The sequence below is a fragment of the Piliocolobus tephrosceles genome, chromosome 5, assembly GCF_002776525.5.
Source record: "Piliocolobus tephrosceles isolate RC106 chromosome 5, ASM277652v3, whole genome shotgun sequence".
Lineage (NCBI taxonomy): Eukaryota > Metazoa > Chordata > Mammalia > Primates > Cercopithecidae > Piliocolobus > Piliocolobus tephrosceles.
In genome coordinates, this window is record NC_045438.1 from 34183406 (window position 1) to 34204301 (window position 20896).

General features: G+C 34.1%; 1 protein-coding gene across 2 annotated transcripts in view; it reads right to left on the reverse strand.

Moving 5' to 3' along the window:
- AHI1 (Abelson helper integration site 1) overlaps positions 1 to 20896 on the reverse strand; it is a 227370-nt gene that overhangs the window by 140413 nt on the left and 66061 nt on the right. For both annotated transcript variants that reach the window (XM_031935545.1, XM_023230652.1), the window contains exons 17-19: positions 19881 to 19999; positions 18634 to 18764; positions 17173 to 17313 (exon numbers count right to left, since the gene is read on the reverse strand). In XM_031935545.1, coding sequence (XP_031791405.1) covers positions 17173 to 17313; positions 18634 to 18764; positions 19881 to 19999 — 391 coding nt within the window. The remainder of the gene's footprint in view (positions 1 to 17172; positions 17314 to 18633; positions 18765 to 19880; positions 20000 to 20896) is intronic.

A 20896-nucleotide genomic window follows, 5' to 3' on the forward strand; every position in this document is an offset into this window, starting at 1 on the left:
TCTGTGGGTTCCCTATCCATGAATTCAACCAACTATGGATAAAAAATATTCAGAAAAAAATAACAATACAATAAAACAGTATAACTATTTACATAGCATTTATACTATATTAGGTATTATAAGTAATCCATAGACGATTCCAAGTATATGAGAAGATGTCCACAGCTTATATGCAAGAACTATGCCATTTTACATAAGTGACTTTAGCATCCATAGATTCTGGTATCCCCAGGGGTTCTGGAACCGCCAGTCCTCTATGGATAACAAGAGATAACCCTATTTATAGTGTTATCTGTTCTCCCTTATAGATCACGCAAGAATAATTACTTTCCTAGCTGACTTTGTTTCTTAACATAATTCTTATTTTGGAGTTAATTCTCTAGAGTGAGGAAGATGGTTCAAAGGGTGAATGTTTTGATGATGATGATGATAATGAGCATGGTAGCATCTGTGCTGCACCTTGTATTTTTGGGGGTGCTATCACATACATTACCTCATTTGATCACTGAAAACATATGAACTTGAAAAATTTTAAATGTCTATATATAAAAAGGAGAAAAAATATATAAACTCATCATTTAAAAAAGTATTTCCTTAGTTATATAATCTTGAAATGGAAAGCCTTCCTAAACATGACATGAAAGAAAGAAATCTCAAAACAGGGAATGATAATATGGAATCAATGGATGAACCTTCAGTGAGTCTATGGACTACTGAAATTACTATGGAAATGTGAGTGTATTTATATAAGCGTTTCTGGAAAGCTGATTCATAATTTTTATGAGGTTATCTATCGAAGGATTACATGAGTCAGAAAAGGTTAATAATTGTCAACATTCTTATGGACCAATGAACAGATTTTGTAACATGAACATTTAAAGAGTCTTCATTAAAATAAAAAAAACTGGCCAGGCACGGTGTCTCATGCCTTAATCCTGGCACTCTGGGAAGCTGAGATGGGAGGATCATTTGAGCCTAGGAGTTTGAGACTAGCCCTGGCAAGACAGTGAGACCCTGTTTCTACAAAAAATTGAAAAATTAATCGGGCAGTGTGCCATGTGCCTGTGGTTTCCAGCTACTGAGGAGGCTGAGATGGGAGGATTGCTTGAGACTGGAGGTCAAGGCTGCCACTGCATTCCAGTGCAGACTGGATGACAGAGCTAATGTGATTTTTAAAATCACATTTAAGACTTAAATATATAAATAAACTACTACAATAAAAATTGAAAAGGAAAGACATAATAGCATTCTTCTATTTTTGACCAAAATGGAGTAGGGACTAGATTTACTCTGCTGCTTGAAACTACCAAGAAAAGGACAAATTGTATAAAAGAAAAAAAAAAAACTGTCTTTCTTTGCAGACATGATTGTCTAGCTAGAGCTACAGTGGAGTAAGGCAAGTGAAGTACACAAGGCAGCAAAATTTAAGGAGCTTCTCACTCTGAAGTCCTGGCTCCACATCTGTGTAAAAATTCTAAATGGAATCTAAAAAAACAAGGCACTAGAATTGACTTTAGCAATGTTGTAGGAGATGAGATCAAAACACAAAAATTCTCTATATGTCTATATACAAGTAATTAAGAACCAAAAATTGAAATTAAAAAAATACATATGCCATTTACTACGGCATAAAAAACATGACATACTTTGGGGAAAAAAAAGGATGAAAAATGTGAAAGATCTGTATACTGAAAACTAAAAATACTGTTGAGAGAAACTGAAAAAGCAATTTGTCATTGTATTCATTGGGTGACATACACAATATTGGTAAGATGTAAATTCTTCCCAAATGATCTGAAGATTCAATGCAGTCCCACTCAAAATTCCAGCAGGTTATTTTCAGAGAAATTGTAAAACAAATTCTAAAATTGACATGGAAATGAATATTACCTAGAACAGCCAAAACAACTTTGAAAAAGAACAGAAAACCTGACTTCAAATCTTATAAAGCTACAGTAATCCACACAGTTTGCTACTGGCATAAAGATAAATAAATAGATCAACAGAATAGTACAAAGTGCCCAGGGTGTATAGACAAAGTATAAAGGCCATTCAGTGGAGAAAAGACAGTTTTTCCAACAAATGGTGTTAGAATAGCTGGATATTCATATGTGAAGAAAATGAACTTTGATCCATACTTTACAACATGTACAAAAGTAACTCAAAATGAACCACAGATCTAAATGTAAAACCTAAATCTATAAGACTTCTAGAAAAAAACAGAGAACACTTTTGTGAACTTGGGTTAGGCAAAGATTTCTTAGATACAACACTAAAATGCATAAAAGAACAAACTAATAATTTGAACTTCATCAAAATTTCAACTTCTGTTTTTTCAATTGTTAAGACAATTAGAAAACAAACCAGACTGGGGAGAAACAACCTGCAAATCATATGCCTGATAAATACTTATATACAGAAAACACAAATAAATCTCAAAACTTAATAATCAGAAAACAAACAGGACAATTTAAAAATAGACAAAAGATTTGAAAAGACAATTTACTGAAGAAGCTATATGGATGACAAGCAGGCAAAAAAAGTTGCTCAATATCGTTAGTCATTAGGGAAAAGCAAATTAAAACCACAATAAAATAGCACTGCACGTATACTAGAATGGCTAAAATTCAAAAGACTGGCCATTTCAAAGTTGGCAAGTACACTGACTGATACACTAATGGTGGGAATGTCAAATGTTAAATGGCACAACCACTTCAGAAAATAGTCTGGCAGCTTCTTAAGAAGTCAAAAGCCCATCTGCAATATGATCCAGCCCTTCTACTCCTAGAAATTTATCCAAGACAAATGAAAGCATATGACCATACAAAGACTTGTATGTGAATATTTGGAGAAGCTTTACTTGTAATACCTAAAACCTGAATACAATCCCAATGTCCATTAACAGGTGAATGGATAAACAAACTTTGTGTGGCACAGCCATACAATTAAACAACACCCAACAATATAAAGAATAAATTACTGATAAATGCTGAAACACAAATTTATCAAAGTACTTATAAGTGAACGGAGCCAGATTAAAAAAAGAGTACATGACATATACAGCTTCACTTACATACAATTCTGGAAAATGCAAACTAATTTATAGTGGTTGCCTGGGCTAAGGGTGAGGAAGGAACAGAACACAAAAGGGCACAAAGTAACTTCTGGGGATGACGAATATGTTCATTATCTTGATTGAGGCAATGGTCTCTCAGGTGTATAAATGCCTAAACTTATCAGATAGTACATTTAAATATGTTCAGTTTATAACATGCCAATTATACCTCAATAAAGCCATTCACCAAAAAAAATGACAAAATTGTAATGAAAGGGGTAACTATTCTTACTATGCAGAGTTCTCATGAAATAAACTAAAGATTAATAATCGAACAGAAACATGGGCAAAGAACGATTAAAGAATATTCACAAAAGAGCTATGTGTCCAACAAAAATATAACCTCATTAAAAATTAAAGTAATTAGTAATAAAAATGCAAATTGGAAAGTGCCTTTTTTTTTTTTTTTTGGCCTGTTTAACTGACCCACTGTACCTCAAGATATTATTTCCCGAGGAATGTAAGGGTAGCTAGGTGTGTACTGAAGCACTATTTAAACGTTGAAAAAGACATAACAGTGTAATTGCGCAACAACAGTTGTTTAAAGTATAGTATATTCATTTAATGAAAGGGAATTTAGCCACTAAAATTATGTATAGAAATGTAATTATCACAATGGAAAACTGCTCATAATATATTATTCATTGGAAAAAATAATTTATAAAACAATAGTATACACAAAAAGACAACCATTTTTTCAAGTTACGAGCCTTGGTTTCACCAACTATGAGTCTGAGATGATGCATATAAACAATATTAGGTCTCTGATCTTTATATTCATGTACTATTTCATTCTGGCACACTAAATGAAGAACAGTTCAATAATAATTGGTGTTCTCTCCCTGCAGACCTTGACAGTAGTGAGTACCAAAGGATATCATCAAGGGAGAGGACCTGGTTACACTCCACCCTTTTAGTGATGTACATTCCTCAATACTAATTACTGTTTTTAAACAGAAGTGTAGCCATTTCTCTGTAGATTGTTCTGGATTTGACTATTATTCTTCATTACACATTTTGAATTTTTCTCCAAAACAATCAGAACACTTATTTAACCTCAACTATTCAAAGACTGCTTACAGAACAAGAGAAACTTTAAAACTGTAAAAGAAAATAAGTGCTCCATGAACTGGAATTTGTAATGTTTAACAGTAGGTGGGTTTCAGGAATAAATAAATCAACAAATGCATATCATGTTTCATGATCTTTGTCTTATTTGCTTTTAAAAATTGTCCTTTCAACATTTAATTGTGTTTTGTTGCTATGAATGGAAAATAAAACTGGGTTTAATTATTTAATGACATTTTTTAACTCCCTATATTTTCTCTGAGATTGTGTACCTAACAACCATGATTTCATTTTCATTTGAGTGAGTGAACATGCATAGAAATGGCCCAGAAGCACATACACCTAAGTAAGCAACAGTTATATAGGTTAGTAAGATTTCAGTATTTTTCATTGTACTCTTTTTGTCAAACTATTTTCTAAGTATTATAAAATGCTAAACATGTATTATATTTCTTTCTTAAAAATGACATTTTTAACTGGAAAAAAGTAACAAAAAGCATAGCCTAATTATTTATCTCTTTCTTATTTTTCCAGGTATTGATACGCCTTTCAGAAGGATTAAAATGGCCCAAATGGAAGCAGATAACATAAATAAATACAAACAATTATGAATACTTGTTTTTGTCATCTAAAGGAAATTTTCTATACAAAAGTCAACTGACTGGTATTCAAGGGGTCAAATTAAACACCCTATTTTATCTTTAACACCTTTAGTTCTGTGAAGGCAGCCACAAAAAATTCTGCAGAAATATTCATAAAGACTTGGTTTCTCAGACACTAGAAACAGACGCTGTTCACAAGTTCTTGTGCTCTTCCCCCTCCTCCAGCCTCCACAAATATATACATCAATTTGTATCAGACTATACAGATTATTTCATTGAGAAATATTAATAGATTGTAGGTGACTTCTGATATTCCTCCAAGCTCTATGCTTTTAACATTTCAGGGGTTTCTAAAACACTTTGACATAGGCCATGGCTGGAGCATAATTTTGCAATTAAATAACTTTGTTCACTTTATCATTACTTTTTGTGTTAACTTTGCATGTTTAAAATTTAGCTCTAATTTAACTTGATATGTTTAAAACTCATAATTTTAACAGTCTCACTCCCATCTTCTCCTCACTTTTTGAAGAGCTGTCATGTACCATGCACTAAGCAGGTTCTAGGAATACAGACACTGGCCCTACTTGAAGTTTCGACCTTTCAAAGGAGAAAAAAATTACTGCAAGGTGCTAAGTGGTATAGCAGAGGAATGGACAGATGACGAGAGCACAGAGATGGCAACTACATTTGCTTAAAGAAATGTTATATCTATCAAAATCCTTCTAAATTTACTTCTAATAGGCTATCATATGGGATTCAAAATTTTACAAAATTAAAAAATTCTTAAAATGTTTTTATAATGGACACTCCTTTGATTTATATAAGAAGCTTGGTGCTTTTGTGTATGTTCTTGAGTTAAACAATTATGAAAAAATAATGTGGTTTTCTCAAGAGATTTTTATCTTTACAGGAGGAAGGACGGAGGAAATAAGATATTTTAATCCACTGCCCTTTGAGTTTGAAGCAAATGCAAAGTTTGTTATTATTACAATCTATGTACTTACATTACTGACTTTATAATAAAGTGAACCTGGAATCACAACATATTCTTTCCCTTACATTATATTAACAATAAGATTCCCTTTTGGTTCACCATTTAATTCCTTTGTTCAAGACATTTCATTATATATTATCCTGTTACCGTATATGGTCATCTTACTGCATACCTAATTTATTTACCTATAAACTATTGTATTTCCAGTTATAATATCATACCTATAAGCTGGTAGTTCTACTTAGTTTCCCAGCACTTAGCAGTTACATAGCATTCTCCTTGTCTTTCTCTAACATCTGACAAAAGAAACATCTCTTTCTCTAGTGAATGTTCAGGACTTAGAATGTTTTTTTTTTTGTATTTTATCTGGCCTGACTTGTTCCTCCTTCAGCTAATCTTGAGATACTGAATTGATGGATCCAAGAAGTTCTATAGACTAACACTTCAATTCTGGTAGCCTGTGTTTCAGGGCCTGTTAGCAATTCTATATTTCCTCGACATACCTTGTAAGTCAATTAGAACTTTGAAATATAACTAATAAAACTGTTCAAAATCTATACAGTAATGTGCAGCAGATTCAAGTCTTACAGCTAATCAAATGAGACAGCATCTACCAGCGTCTGGCAAATTGATTAGCTGGATATCAAAATTGAATCAACTATCTGCAAATCCCCTGCAGTACATGCTATTCTGCTCTTGTTGGTTCCTATTCCATTATCAATCATCACACAGAATGTTATCCAACTGAAAAAGTGTCATGTATACCCTGCTACAGAGAATAGCTACAATTTCCCAACTGCAGCCTAGTTCATGAACTCTAATAACACAGGCATTACTCAGAGATATAGCGGGTTTGGTTTCAGACTACCGCAATAAAGCATATATCTCAATAAAGAAAGTCATATGTTTTTAATTTTCCAGTGCATATAAAAGTTATGGTTACATTATACTGTAGTCTATTAAGTGTGCAATAGCATTATGTCTAAAAAATCAACGCATTACACCATATACAAAAATTAATTCAAGATGTATTAAAGACTTAAATGTTAGACCTAAACCCATAAAAACCCTAGAAGAAAACCTAGGCAATACCATTCAGGACATGGGCATGGGCAAGGACTTCATGTCTAAAACACCAAAATCTATGGCAACAAAAGCCAAAATTGACAAATAGGATCTAATTAAACTAAAGAGCTTCTGCACAGCAAAAGAAACTACCATCAGAGTGAACAGGCAACCTATAGAATGGGAGAAAATTTTTGCAATCTACTCATCTCACAGAGGGCCAATATCCAGAATCTACAAAGAACTTAAACAAATTTACAAGAAAAAAACAAACAACCCCATCAAAAAGTGGGTGAAGGATATGAACAGACACTTCTCAAAAGAAGACATTTATGTAGCCAACAGACACATGAAAAAATGATCATCATCACTGGCCATCAGAGAAATGCAAATCAAAACCACAATGAGATACCATCTCACACCAGTTAGAATGATGATCATTAAAAAGTCAGGAAACAACAGGTGCTGGAGAGGATGTGGAGAAACAGGAACACTTTTACACTGTTGGTGGGACTGTAAACTAGTTCAACCATTGTGGAAGACAGTGTGGTCTAGAACCAGAAATAACATTTGACCCAGCCATCCCATTACTGGGTATATACCCAAAGGATTATAAATCATTCTACTATAAAGACACATGCACACGTATGTTTACTGCAGCACCACTCACAATAGCAAAGACTTGGAACCAACCCATATGTCCATCAATGATAGACTGGATAAAGAAAATGTGGCACATATACATCACGTAATACTATGCAGCCATAAAAAAGGATGAGTTCATGTCCTTTGCAGGGACATGGATGAAGCTGGAAACAATCACTCTCAGCAAACTATCGCAAGGACAAAAAACCAATGCCGCATGTTCTCACTCATAAGTCGGAGTTGAACAATGAGAACACATGGACACAGGAAGGGGAACATCACACACCGGGGCCTTTCAAGGGGTAGGGGGCTAGGGGAAGGAGAGCATTAGGAGAAATACCTAATGTAGATGACGGGTTGATGGGGTTGATGGGTGCAGCAAACCACAATGGCACGTGTATACCTAACAAACCTGCACGTTCTACACATGTATCCCAGAACTTAAAGTATAATAATAATTTAAAAAATAGAATTACACTACATCTCCTCTGCTCTATAAATGGAACAGCAAAGCCTCGATGATAGCACATTCGTTTACAACATGATTTACTATATATTTTAGGCCCACTGTTGTGACTTACCAGTCAGAAAAAAATATTTCTTTCAAAATATCACTTCTCATTCACAATGCACCTGGTCATCCAAGAGCTCTAATGGAAATGTCCAAAGAGATGAATGTTGTTTTCATACCTGCTAACACAGCATCCATTCTGAAGCCCACGGATCAAGGAGTAATTTTGACTTTCACATCCTACTATTTAAGAAATACATTTCATAAGTCCATAGCTGACATAGATAGTGATTGCTCTGATGGAGCTGGGCAAAGTACATTGAAAACCTGGAAAGAATTCACCTTTCTAAATGCCATTAAGAACATTCATGATTTATAAGAGGAGGTCAAAATGTGGACACTAACAGAAGTTTGAAAGAAGTGCATTCCAAACCCCATGGATGACTTTGAGGGCTTCAAGACTTCAGTGAAGGAAGTGACTGCAGATTTGGTGAAAATAGCAAGAGAACTAGAATTAGAAGTAGAGCCTGAAGATGTGAATGAATTACTGCAATCTCATTATCAAATTAGAATGGATGAGCAAAGAAAGTCATTTCTTGAGACGGAATTTACTCCTGGTGAAGACGCTGTGAACATTGTTCACAGTGTAAAAGTGTTCCTATTTCTCCACATCCTCTCCAGCATCTGTTGTTTCCTGACTTTTTAACACTTGCCATTCTAACTGGCGTGAGATAGCATCTCACTGTGATTTTCATTTGCATTTCTCTAATGACCAGTGATGATGAGCTTTTTTTCATGTTTTTTGGCCACATAAATGTCCTCTTTTGAGAAGTGTCTGTTCATATCCTTTGCCCACTTTTTGACGGGGTTGTTTTTTTCTGGTAAATTTGTTTAAGTTCTTCGTAGATTACAGATATTAGCCCTTTGTCAGATAGACAGATTGCAAAAATTTTCTCCCAATCTGTAGGTTGCCTGTTCATTCTGATGATAGTTTCTTTTGCTGTGCAGAAGCTCTTTAGTTTAATTAGATCCCATTTGTCAATTTTGGCTTTTGTTGCCATTGCTTTTGGTGTTTTAGTCATGAAGTCTTTGCCCATGCCTATGTTCTGAATGGTACTGCCTAGGTTTTCTTCTAGGGATTTTATCATTTTAGGTCTTACGTTTAAGTCTTTAATCCATGTTGAGTTAATTTTTGTATAAGATGTAAGCAAGGGGTCCAGTTTCTGTTTTCTGCATACGGCTAGCCAGTTTTCCCAACGCCATTTATTAAATAGGAAATCCTTTCCCTATTGCTTGTTTTTGTTAGCTTTGTCAAAGATCAGATGGCTGTAGATGTGTGGCGTTATTTCTGAGGCCTCTGTTCTGTTCCATTGGTCTATGTATCTATTTTGGTACCAATACCATGCTGTTTTGATTACTGCAGCCTTGTAGTATAGTTTGAAGTCAGGTAGCATGATGCCTCCAGCTTCGTTCTTTTTGCTTAGGATTGTCTTGGCTATATGGGCTCTTTTTTTGGTTTCATATGAAATTTAAAAGTAGTTTTCTTTTTTTCTTTTTTTTGAGACCAGATCTCACTGTCACCCAGGCTGGAGTGCAGTGGTGCCATCTCGGCTCACTGCAACCTCCTTGCCTCCCAGGTTCAAGTGATTCTCCTGCCTCAGCCTCCCGAGTAGCTGTGATTATAGGCGCCCACCACCACGCGTGGCTAATTTTTGTATTTTTAGTAGAGATGGGGTTTCATCATGTTGGCCAGGGTGGTCTCAATCTCTTGACATCGTGATCTGCCTGTCTCGGCCTCCCAAAGCGCTGAGATTACAGGCATGAGCCACCGTGCCTGACCTTAAAGTAGTTTTTTCTAATTCTGTGAAGAAAGTCGATGGTAGTTTGATGGGGATAGCACTGAATCTATAAATTACTTTGGGAAGTATGGCCATTTTCATATATTGATTCTTCCTATCCATGAGCATGGAATGTTTTTCCATTTGTCTGTGTCCTCTCTTATTTCCTTGAGCAGTGGTTTGCAGTTCTCCTTAAAGAGGTCTAATGTAGTGTAATTCTTAAGAGCTCTAGGATTTCTGGAATAGTCCATGAGCGTTGACTTAAACTTCAAATAGTCAGCTGCCTTAGCCCTAACAAAAGAGTCAGCCTGTCCTTTTTTTTTTTTTGAGACGAACTCTCACTCTGTCACCCAGGCTGGAGTGCAATGGTGTGATCCTGGCTCACTGCAACCTCTGCCTCCTGGGTTCAAATGATTCCCCTGCCTCAGCCTCTCAAGTAGCTGGGATTACAGGTGCACGCCACCATATCTGGCTAATTTTTGTATTTTTAGTAGACAGAGGATTTCACCATGTTGGCCAGGCTGGTCTCGATCTCCTGACCTCAAGTGATCCGCCCACCTCCGCCTCTCAAAGTGCTGAGATTACAGGCATGAGCTGCCACAACCAGTAGGCTGTTCTTTAAAGCTCTGAAGCCAGGTTTGACTTCTCCTCTCTAGCTATGAAACTACTGGAGGGCATCTTCTTCCAATAGAAAGCTGCTTCATCTCCATTGAAAATATGTGGTTTACTGTAGCCACTTTCATCAATGATCTCAGCTAGATCTTCTGGATAACTTGCTACAGCTTCTACATCATCACTTGTTGCTTCACCTTGCACTTTAATGTTATGGAGAGGGTTACCTTCCTTAAACCTCATAAATGAGCCTCTGCTAGTTTCAAACTTTTCTCCTGCAGCTTCCTCACCTCTCGCAGCCTTCGTAGACTTTAAGAGAGTTAGAGGCCTTGCTCTAGATTAGGCTCTGGCATAAGGGGGTACTGTAGCTGGTTTGATCTTCTATCCAGATCACGAAAACTTTGTCCATATCAGCAATAAGGTTGTTTTACTTTCCCGTCATTTGTGTGTTCACTGATGAAGAACCTTTCCTTTGCATTCACAACTTGGCTAACTATATGGCACAAAAGTCTTAGCCTTTGCCCTATCTCAGCTTTCTCCATGCCGTCCTCACTGAGCTTAATCACTTCTACCTTTTGATTTAAAATGAGAGATGTGCAATTCTTCCTTTCACTTGAATACTTAGAGGCCACTGCAGGGTTATTAACTGGCCTCATTTCAATACTGTGTCTCAGAGAAGAGGGAGGCCTGAAGAGAGGGAGAGACATGGGAGAATGGCTGGTGGGTGGGGCAGTCAGAACACTTACAACATTTATCAATTAAGTTTGCCATCTTATATGGGTACAGTTTGAGGTGCCCCAAAGCAATTACAATTGTAACATCAAAGAGCACTCATCACAGATCACCATAACAGATATAATAATGAAAAGGTGTGAAATATTTTGAGAATTATGAAAATGTGACAGAGACACACAAAGTGAGCACACAATGTTGGAAAATTGGCACCAATAGACTGGCTTAACATAGAATTGCCACAAAACTTCAATCTGTAGAAAACGCAGTATCTATGAAGCATAATAAAGCAAAGACGAGTAAAACGAGGTAGGCCTGTATTTATGCTTCATGCCTCATTTTATAGTTTCATTTTATCCTTTGATAAAAATATTGATATAAAATAGAATAGATGCTATTCTAATTATACAAGTGGAAAAAAAAAACAGGTGCAGAAAGGTAAATTATTTGACCAGGGTCAAACAGAGAGTGGCAGTATTTTGTATAGAATGCCAGCGCTCTCTTACTCCAGTCTTTGTTGTTGTCTATTTTACATCATATCATTCATGCCTTAGTGCAATTAAAAACACCACTGTAAACATTTAAAAAAAATGCCTTAAAGAGGAATTCAGGGCTCTGGTTTATGCTCAATACTATCAAAATGACTAAATTTTCCATATGTTTTGAGTTCTTGAATGACATAAACTCTCAAATCAAAGTACCTATTATGTGAATAATATTAAAATAGGTACTTCAGCATATAACCAAGAAATAGGTAGTTTTGGCATGTCTTAAAATGTGGCATTTCTATCTTTTAATTTCTCCTACCAGGCTAAAAATAAATGTTTCAAATTCTGCTCTACTATTAGTTCTATTTTAATGATATAATCTCGTATGAGAATTATGATATCTCAATGTGCTTTTGAATTATTCGTATTAGAAATGAATGCCATATAGAATATTGAAAACAAACGTATTTCTACATTTGTAGATATACTGTATGTACATGGTGTTACAAATAAATACATACAAATAGCTATCTCCAATATAGAAAACCACTACATTGTACCTATATTGTACATAAAACTGTGGGTATTAAATTTATTTCTACTGGACATTATCTTATTTCAAAAATATTGTAAAAGGAGTTCTATTAAAATGTAATGAGGCCAGGCACGGTGGCTCATGCCTGTAATCCCAGCACTTTGGGAGACTAGGGTGAGCGGATCACTTGAGACCAGGCCTAGGCTCGTCTCAAACATGGCAAAACCATGTATCTACAAAAAATACACACAAGAAATTAAGCGAGTATCCTGTGGTCCCAGCTACTAGGGAGGCTGAGGTCGGAGGACTGTTTGAGCCCAGGAGGTTGAGGCTGCAGTGAGCTGTGATTATGCTACTCCACTCCAGCCTGGGTGACAGAGAGGAGACCCTGTCTCAAGGAAAAAAAAAAAAAAAATTAATGCTATATACTAAAGAATATTTGTATTTTAAACTATATTAAGAACATAATGGCTTATTATACCATAATTATGTTACTCCTCAAATTTTTATTTTTATGTATGTATGCATGTATGTACATATGTATGTATGTAGAGATGAGGTCTCACTATGTTGCTCAGTCTGGTCTCAAACTCCTGGCCTCAAGCGATCCTCCTGCCTCAGCCTCCCAAAGTGCTGAGATTACAGGTGTGAGCCCCCACACCCAGCCATCTCCCACATTTTTAAAGGAGTGAACTATTAATAATACTAGATAAGCAAACTTCCTTTCTTAAGGGGGTTCTCCTAAATGCTGAAATTGAAAACCAACAACACATTTTATCATAGGAATATTTAGCTACTTTTTAAATTTACTTCATGATCAGGAAACGCAAAGACTAAATAAGTGCCTAAGACAGATAGCTTAATGCATCAAGAACATGGACTCTGGAGTCAGCTTAGAACCAAATGGTGGCTTTACTACCGCGTTACTTTAGGAAAATTATTGTTTTCTCTGTGCCTCCGTTTCATCAGCTGCAAAATGAGGATAATAATGGGACCTACACTGAAGAGTTTTAGAAGGATGGTATGAGATAATGGATGTAAAATGCTCCTAAGCGTGGAAGACACATTAAATGCTTGATAAATATGAGCTACTACTACCACTGTTATTAGCCCCAAATTTACTAACTGATGATGCCTCTCAGTATACATTTTTATAAAATTTAAGGAAAAAATGCTATTCTACAGGATTTGTAATTGTTAATGCCAAAATTTACTCATTTATTGCATATTAGTAATATGCCAGGTACTATGTTAGACATATGGCATTATAAATACCATGCTTCTAGGCAATGAGCAAGTTAAATAACAGATTTTATAGGAAACTAAAAGTACATGTTGCCCTGAACTCTGGTAAAATGTGTCACAATATAAAAAATGTTTGTTAATAATGACAATGTAGGCTATCATTAATTAATATGAAATGTATTAATAAAATCATGTCAGTAGCAGACACTGCTTTTGGGTTTAAATTTCTTTTACAGATGTAATCAACTAACTAGGAAGTACAAAGGACTAGAAAAAAGAATGGTAATCTGAGTCTGATTCCTGCGTTTCATAGCACAGCTCAACTTGACACACAATAGGTGCTTAATAAAGATTTGTCTTGTCTGAGATACTACGACTACAAAGCACTCCAGAGTTAATACTGGTTCAGAGGAGACATTGCCACCTAGCGAAAAATCAGCCTTATTATGTAGAATTATCAAATAATGTTGAGAACTTCCCAAATTAGACTTGACTCCACTGAAAACACTACATGCGTATTTATTATGTGTCAGTATTCTGGGTAGGTACTAGTAGGAAAAAGATGAACAAGCTTCCATCTTTGCTTCTTACAAAGTATAGAAAATACAAGGAAACTACATACTCCACAGAGAAACACAGAAAAAACTGTACTGTAGAAAAAACAAGGTTTGATTATTAGACATTTGGAAACCAATATTTCAAGAAATGTACTGAAAAGGAAATTTAGTGTAGCAAATAAGAGCATGGACTCCAGGAGCAAACTGCATTGATTTAAAGCCATGGCTCCTGCAAAGCGAGGATAACAGCCCCTATACCACAAGATAATTGCAGAAACTTAAAAACAGTACCAGGAACAAAGAAAATGCTATGTAAGTATTAACCAAAATTATTATTAAATTTAGAACAATATCCTAGAGACCGAGGTGAATAAATATTGATTAATAACAAAACATTAACTGAAGTCTAACTTCATGAATTTAATTCAGTAGAAGCCGTTTCTCTGACTAGTGCTCTGTTATTATGGGAATCCTAAAAGTACATTATTTGTGGTACTCTGTGACTAAATTTTGTATTACTGGATGATTAACCCTTTCAACATCAGGCAAATAAAACTGCCTTCTGAAAGTAAAAATCATATTTCTTACCAAAAAAAGCAAAAAGTCAGTAGAATGAAAGACCCAAAAGACCACAACCTGAACATATGTTTACCAGGGAAAGATGCTTGCTAACTCTTCACAGATTTTGCTAGAACTGAAAGATGGATGATACATTTAGTTACCACTGTGGTCTCATTCACAACTTGTTTAGCTTATAAAAAAAAATAAGCTTGCTCCATTTTCCTTGAAAATTATCTGATAATTTTTTAAAACACCACTTAAAAATCTCTGAAGTCTTTTGTGTTTTTTGAATTTTATACTATTAAAATATTTATGTAAAGCCATATGTAAACTTTATTTTCAAACAAAACATTATGAGCAAAATATTCCCGTATTAAAAAATAAAATATAAGACAAAACTCTAATAGGTCAATAATAAACATTACACTTTTCTTACGGATCTATACCATTCACAAGAACTCTGCTAAATCTTAGATGTCTTAAGATTACTTAACTTCTTCCTAAGCTTCCTTTTTTTAAAAATAGCAACAAGTTGGGAGAATGTGTTGAAACATTTTTGAGTTTTAATTTGTAAAGGTGTGTTTGCATACCAAAAATTGTGTTTGTGATATATTGCACAAATAATTTTAATGTGCCTATTATTTGAATATTTTAATTTCTAAAATGCTCACGGAAATCCTTCCTCTTGCACATTAAGATAGTGTGGAAATAACATTATGTTTTTAATTTTATGCATTTATACTCTAATAAATTGACCTGGAAAGAAACATACTTTAATAAATAAAAGACTAACCAACAGCATAAAAGAGAGGAGAAGAAAACTCTTCAACTCCTTTCTATATAGAGATGCTTATCAGCATACTAAAACAGAAAATCTTACATACAGTCAAGTGTATACTGGTTGGATAAGCATGACAACCCATTTTATCTTTTGTTTCAATACTGTGCTTATCAATTTACATAGTACTTTCACAGTCATGGTCTCACAGTATCTTCACAAATACCTCTCTTAGGTAGGACAGGTACTAGTACTGTAGTACCTTTTAACAGATACGAAAATGGAGCTTCAGGAAAGATGCTTGTGCAAGGTCACTAGAGGAAGAGAATAGAGTCTAAACCCCGTTTTTTTGGACTCCTAAAATGCTTACCTCTTTCTACTACTATGCCTCTAGAATGGACTTCCATGCTTAATGCCTAAAAACCAAATTGGCAAACCTAACTATCCTAGGCTAATCTGATGATAAAATCCTCTCTCAGTGACAAAAAATAAACTGCTTGAAGAAAAGATAGAGTGGAACTTTAATGTGTATGTGTAGTGAAAATTTCAAAGGCATAAAAAGCAAATTAGAAATTGAATGAAGACTATTGTAAAACCTCTTAAGAGTCTGAGGAAATAACTGTGCTGCCTATTTCCTGTATAACAGTTCCAAATATAAAGTACTTTGCTATAACTCTTCATTTATGTGAAGATTTAGAGTGGGTACAAAGAGAGAACTGTTTCAGGATACATGTTGAAACTAGACACCAGATTTGGACATTGAATGATTTGAGGAATCCATCTGTTTTTTCGTATAATCAGGCAGTGTTTATTTTTGCTAACGTCTGCTTGTAACAGTAAATGGTACTGTGTTGGTTGACAATTCCACCATTAGTAATAGCGTTCTATAAATCTGAGTATGTGTTGCAGAAATGATTTCTTCTCTATAAAATTCTTTAAAATAAAGATTAAATCTTGATTTTTCAATAAATTATGCTAGAAAACATTTTTTTCTAGCATAATTCACCCAGGAAGGCATAATATAATCCCTACTGTGATCAAGAACTTCAGATTTATAACTTAATTGCCTAATAACTTAGTATTTATCACAACCATTAATCAATTCAATCTATATTAACTTAATACAGTTAACTTTCCATAAGCAAATCAAAGAAACTAACGAAGACTTTTCATTTTTGTACAAGAATGTATGAAGAAAACAGAAATGCAATTTTGAGAATGACAGCACTAACAGTATAATATAGAAGAGTGGAATCCTAATTTCAGGACAGAAATTAAAGAAATATATGAAAACTAGCATAAATCCAGAGAATTATTAAAATACCATACTGTCCCTGAAAAATAAGGTATCCAAACTTTTTATTTCCTTATTATTTCTCAGAATGATAGAATAGTGTAATTGCAGACCTGAAAGACATTAGATTTCTAATTACAGGTGATGTTTTCACTGACATGTGATTTTTCCCCTACTTTTTATGTTAAGAAACTCTCAAAACTACAACTTATTAAAACTATATGCTTTAGTTAAGATTATAGGATAAAATATTAACTCAATAGTCAACCAAAAACATTAAAGATCTGTATTTCCTAAGTGTTATTTACGTCTTAAATTTAGTTAACATATTCCAAATAATTTTTAGGTAAATTCTATTTATTTAAATTGATTTACAGAGAAACTGGTGGCTAGCTTTCTGTGATTCCAACGGAAGGGCACAATTGTTAGGTGTACTTTGGTCAGCATTTAAATGCCAGACAGATTCCTGGTTTAGTCTAAATGTAAATGTTACTCTAAAAATTCTTTACTTACCAAGTGGTGGACTTACCGTGGAAATCATAAATATACAGAAGAATTGGCTCATTTTGCCCAAATGCACAGAATGCAACCATATTTTCAAATGGATGATAAGAAATGTCTCGAACAGGTGACTTGAATGGCAAGTCAGAATACATGGCTACTTGTTCTCCTAAATAAAAAGAGAGATTAAAAATGTTTATAAGAGCATATCTATATCAGATAAATCTTGTTACGAGATTATTCTGCCATTTATTAGAAAATATAGTAATGCTCATATTATTTATGTGAAAACCTCAAATATTTAAAAATGTTTGAGTGACAATGTATGAAATTATCTTTATTTTACATTTCATTGACCCTCCTCTTTCTACTTTCTACCTCTTCAATGAGGTTTTCAAGGCACAAAAGAAAGACAAAGGGCACAGAAGGAAGTAGAGAGGTATATGACTCTGAGATTGGAGATTGGACAGAGCTAAGCAAACTCCAAATGACAGAGAACTCTGGGTAGAACTATGGGAGAAATTACAGGACTCTAAAACTAAAGAAATTCTAGTTGGGTGAGTTTTGGTGAAGGATTAACTTTTCCATTTTTTTTTTTTCCCCCAGATGCTGTTTGAGGTACCCATTTGCTTGAAAGATACTTATGACTCTGGCCTAAAAGATGTCTAAAGCAGAGATCTGTGGAACGCAGGAAAATCAGTCAGGAATCAAAAAGCAAAGAACCTAGATTCATTTATTGAAGGTGAGGGAGACAACGCTACTGAATTGATGCTAAAGCATCAAAACACGGTACAGGAAACATTCAAACAAAAGCCTAAGTTAGCTGACTAGTCAAAATGCCTAACAGAAAAAATACAAAACTAAACAAGGAAAAAATCAAATACTGTTCATTAAAGAAATTTTAAAGTTAGTTTTATGAAATTCTCTCAATTTCTTATTAAAAACATTCACGTAGCTTTAGATTTTCTTTTGAAAAGCAAAGGTGAGGCACAAATGAGCTTCCCAATGTAATTGTTTATTGGAAAAAAACTGAATTGCAGTAATTCAGGTAACTTGCTATTTAAGTTTCAGATATCAAAACTTTCACAGGTATGTTTCTGTTACTAATGAAAATATATTATAGATATTTAACAATTTGTCTACCTCATCATATTCCAAATTCAGCTTGTAACATTTTGTACTTTGTGTTAGTCTCCATTAAACGATTTTCTAAGATCAGCAATGTCTCATAGGCCATGAAAGAACAAACCTTGAATTATAATGTGAAATTCTAAATCCATAAAGATATTAAAGCAATAGAGAACAAAATTTAATACAAGTTTAGGCTGTAGATAAGTTCCTCTGAAGGCTTTCTAATCTTAAAAACCATAACTGAAAACCCGAAAGCAGAATTTCCTTGAAAATTATTCCATAAAAATGGTAGAATTTTCATACTTCTTCAAAGCCCTGTACCTCCCCAAACGATTTTTAAAGTTCTATAAATACTCACCTGTTTCTGGGTTCCAAACATACACTATACCATCCTCACTTCCAGCAAACAGAAAAGTCCCACATGGAGTCAAAGTACTATGAATCTTCTCCCGATAATTTGCTGCTCCTACAAATTTCCTTGCTACTAATCTACAAGCAGAAAAGATTTTACAAATATAACTGTCTTAATCATGTAAATGACTGGTGGTATAAAATATTTTCTCTTAAATACTTAATTTCCATTCAACAAACATTTTTTGAGAATCTGTCATATGGGAGACATTCTATAATACAATGGATGCAGAATAAAGGAGAGCTAGTCCCAAGAGCCCAGGGAGTTTATAATTTAGCAAGAGAGGAGAAACATGTCAATGTAAAACAGAAGGTGGATGTAGAACGTACTGCAAAAGACAAACTTCTTCTTTTCAAACTTGGACAAGAGAAATTAATTCTAGCTACAGAGAAAGAGAGACTATGGATAACATTTGAGCTGGTAACTAAAATAATGGATAGAATTTTTATACTCATATAGTCTTCTAACTGATGAATTTTTAAAATAATACAAGGAATATTTGATCTCTGAAAAAAATTAGATAAAACATATTATTAAACCATCTGCTAAATATGGTACATAGCCTTCCATATTTTTGCACTCACGAAAAAATAGTAAACACCATTTCAGCACATACTTTATGCCAGGTAGGCACTATTATCATCTCTAACACCAAACAAAAGTGCACTAGAAGTCCATGCTGATTTTCCCAGAACGCTGCTCCCACCTTTTATAGGAAGGATATTTCCCTACGTTCACCATTATTTGGAAATAAAGGAAAAAAACAAAGATGTATAAATCATAAGCCCTGTCCTGTTGTTACATCATATTATACTAATGCTGTAACAGTATCATAGTGATAATATCAGTATCAATCAATATCATTGTTGAAGGTAGAAGTTTCTTTTTTTTTAATTGTGAAAATAAAAGCAACTAACTACATTTCAGCCTCAGAACTATTCACATTTTGGGCTGGATAACTGTTTTAGGGAGACTATCCTATGGGCTGTAGGATGCTTAGCAATATTTTTGATCTCTACTCATTAGATACTAGAAGCAACAGAAAAAAAAAAAATCTCCAGATACTGCCAGATGTTCCTTGGTGAGTGTGGGGACACTGCATAGTTGAGAACCACTACCGAATTTTATAAATATAATTTAATTCATTACTTATTCTGTGAGTACTTATCCTGTCAATACTGAAATATACTTACATCCGGAGATCCATAATTCTCAAAGTACTGTTTTTGGTATGAATTAACAAACGTTTTCCATTGGGATGAACCTCCAAATAACTTATTGGAATCCCCTTAAACTCAGTTTCTTTAATTTCCTAAAATGATAAAAAAAATAGTACTAATGAAAAGTTTATCTAATCTTAAACTTTTTTGGGGGTACAAAATTAATCTTAAAATACCTTTTCCAATTCTGCTGTATAGGATGCTTTATAGTTATTAGCAAAAGGATTCTGAGTAACTTCAGTTTAGGGTTGAAAATAAAGCTGATGAACTGTATTTTTGTGTTGTTATGCACTGTGTAAATGCAAATTTAATTATTATGTGTTTCTGTAGTATGTTCACTTTCCCAAAATTTAGTCAATCCCAAACAAGAGGCATTTCCAACAAACACATCTTGTAACATTAAATTTTTTGTTTAAAATCATGTAAGAAGCTTCCAATTTTTATAAATTCAAAACCACATGTAGAATTCATTTTCAAGTTTCTATTCTTATTTAGATAAGAATTTCTAACAACAGATGAACTGCTTTTTCAACAGATCTGATAGACTCAACGGATTTAACTAAAATTCATGAAAATTATTTTTCACTTAGGGTGTCTTTTTTCAACTACTGTTATTATTGAGAAAAATTGAAGAAAAAGGTATAATATGTTAGGCAGAAACTGGATCAATTTATATAAAACAAATTCAAGTTTAATGATTCATTTGTATTTTTAAATAAAAAGTAAAAAATGTACACTAACAAAATTGCTTAACATACAAGCTGTCTTAAAAACACTCCTGCCCCCAAATGAAAGAACTTATTCATTTGTTTCCATTTAGCAAATTTCAAATGAAATAATTATTGTGATTAAATGACAGACTTTCATAATAATTACATAACTCTGAAAGACACCAGTGTTGACAAAGTACTGAGAACACTGTTTTTAGAGATGTTATTGGACCAAGGAAAAAGGATACAACAGAAAATATAAATTATTACTTATCGATG